Genomic DNA, 2,333 nt, shown 5'->3' with positions numbered 1-2,333 from the left:
CAGTTGAGCTTCCCGTTTCGAACATACGATCCAGGGTTGCCGTACTAGCTGAGGAAAGGCGGACGACTACTCTGTCTAGGTATCCAACGCCTCTTTGAGAGGAGAACACCTTTGGAGCGAGGCACTGTTTCAGCACACTAAACGGCGAGTGACCCTGCAACAAAGCCATCATGCCGCATTCATGCTACCAGTCGGTCCTCACAGACCACCCTACAAAAGATTCCAAGAGGAAAAATACGGCAGCAGAAACAATCTCAAGGGGACAGGGAGTGCTTACAGAGACAGGCGGTACCGTTGGATATCGACACCCTCGGATCCACTTGTACGAGTAGCCAGCTCTGTAGCATGCACTGATCATTCTGAATCCCAAGAGCCTCAGAGAAGCGGGAAGCATTTTGGGATGACCGGCCACATTCACGCTCCTACCAAGCCTGTCAACAGACCAAAGTAGGGGTTCATATGTGCTATCAATGATGTCCAGCGGCTCAGTCAGAGCCTCCGTTAGCAACTTCGTCATCTTGATATTGTCCGCTACGCAAACAAGCAACAAAACAGTTAAAGACGAAGATATCACGGAAGTCTGCAACCTTTCTCCTAACGGGACGTGGTGCTTGAGGTGCTGCTACCGTCGCCTTACGCTCATCAGCGGAAGCCGCCTGCACTCTTGCAAATGCCGGGTACTGTGATGTGTCCTCGAGGGCAGTCTTGTAAAGGTGCGATAGTGACTCAGAGTGCAAATGCTCGTTGAAATCTGCCCCAAATACGACTCCCAGAGGGAAAGAGTCAAGTCCTGGAGGATGACAGAGGCAGTGCATATCGTAACAGCAAAGTAATTCTAAGCCTGATCTTGAGCCCCAAATAAAATGAAGCAGAGTGTGGATTAACTGCAAAATTACGTCCTGCATGATTCGACACAGAAGCTCTCTGGTGCTCCCGACTGACAATTTGGGGAGGAAGCCGCACGCGCTTTCGCGAGGCAGGATGCTGTCATGTGTCCTTAGGGGCTGTCCTATGAACCAGGCCTTAGCATTTAAGCACTAGCTCAGCGCATTCTTTATTCTTACCCAGTTCGGGGCTCCCACAATTCTTTAGGAGATCCGGAAAGATATGCTCAAATTGCTTTGCCTTCCATCCCTTCAGGTGAGCTCCCACAACGGCGAGCTTGCCCATGCTAGGAAAATCAAAAACGGCGCCTATGAACCCCTTTTCCCCCCCATGGATAGATTGTTCTGCGTTGCATACGTGCGTAGGCTGATGAGTTTCCCGCATTACGTAAATAAGGGTTTGTGTATTTGGAGTTAAAATAGTCTTAGCTTGTGTTCCTCTGATGTTGCCAAGGTAGGCAATCGATGGATAACCCCAATTAGCAGTGGTGCTAAGGAGGTTCAGCACAAACTGGAGATTTGTCAAGAACGATTTTTCCCTGCGGGAGTCCAGCTTCATGTTTTCCTGCAGCACTATTGTTACGACGTCCACTTCGTCGGCCTTAAAACCCTTTTCTTCGTTGAGAAAAGGGGCAAGCAACTGGAAAGTGTTGGGCTTGACCATGAGCGCATTCCTATAACAAGGCAAAGGATATAGGGGCGAGAGAGACTATGGACTGCCTAAGGCGAGTTGGAAGACTCAAGTTGTGAGGCTAAAAGTCAGCCTCGACGCACTCACCATTGTATGAAGGCTAGGCGTAGGCTCTTGTGCGGTCTGCTTTTCATATCTTCGCCCACTTTGCTCATCAGTTCCTTGTGTTCAGTCACAAACATGTTGTGTTCCTTGATGGAATCATCTATGGGACCAAAACAAGGAGGCTCGTCAAGCTTCATCCGACGAACGACCTCTTCTGGGCTGTAGATGCGCGCCATAGGATGCGCCCCGCAACTTTGCACGGGCATCTCATCTACAGGACCCAGTCCAAATCTACGCTGAGTTGAAGCGGCAGCTAACAGAGCAACTTTCGTTGGCCGGTTACTCAAAAATCTCTCGACTGGAAACCGCAACACAGAGAAATCGTCACCTCTGGCAAGTCAGCCAAAGAAACCCAATGCAACCTTTCAACCTTCCATGTTAAGGTATTTTGGGGTTTAAACGAGTGTGAAAGGCAATAACTAGACGCATAAAAGTGAAGACAATGAAGTCCGTGTTTACCTTCGGCTCCTGTGTCCTCCAGCATATCATTCTTCTCAGCAATCTGCGCGAACGGGTGCACCCCAGAAACAAAATAAATGCGAGAATGGACAGCAAGAAGCCTCTTGAACTGCAACCGCAAAACGTTTGGGGAGAGTGGAGTGTGTGTGTGTGTGTGTGCGTGTGTGTGTGTGTGTGTGTGTGTGTGTGTGTGA

At 49.5% G+C, this 2,333-nt stretch overlaps 1 protein-coding gene across 1 annotated transcript; it reads right to left on the bottom strand.

Moving 5' to 3' along the window:
- Positions 1 to 179: 179 nt before the first annotated feature.
- EAH_00057600 (hypothetical protein, conserved) lies at positions 180 to 2,010 on the bottom strand (the record flags this gene model as incomplete). The annotated part of the gene is made up of 5 exons (XM_013397402.1): positions 180 to 210; positions 444 to 531; positions 638 to 790; positions 1,065 to 1,558; positions 1,663 to 2,010. Coding segments are annotated over 5 exons (1,114 nt in total), but the record flags the coding sequence as incomplete, so codon positions are not given.
- Between the last annotated feature and the right edge of the window lie 323 nt (positions 2,011 to 2,333).

The sequence above is a fragment of the Eimeria acervulina genome, genomic scaffold (assembly GCF_000499425.1).
Source record: "Eimeria acervulina Houghton genomic scaffold, Eah_scaff1253, whole genome shotgun sequence".
In the NCBI taxonomy this organism is placed as follows: Eukaryota; Apicomplexa; class Conoidasida; order Eucoccidiorida; family Eimeriidae; genus Eimeria; species Eimeria acervulina.
This window is presented reverse-complemented; position numbering and strand designations above follow the sequence as displayed.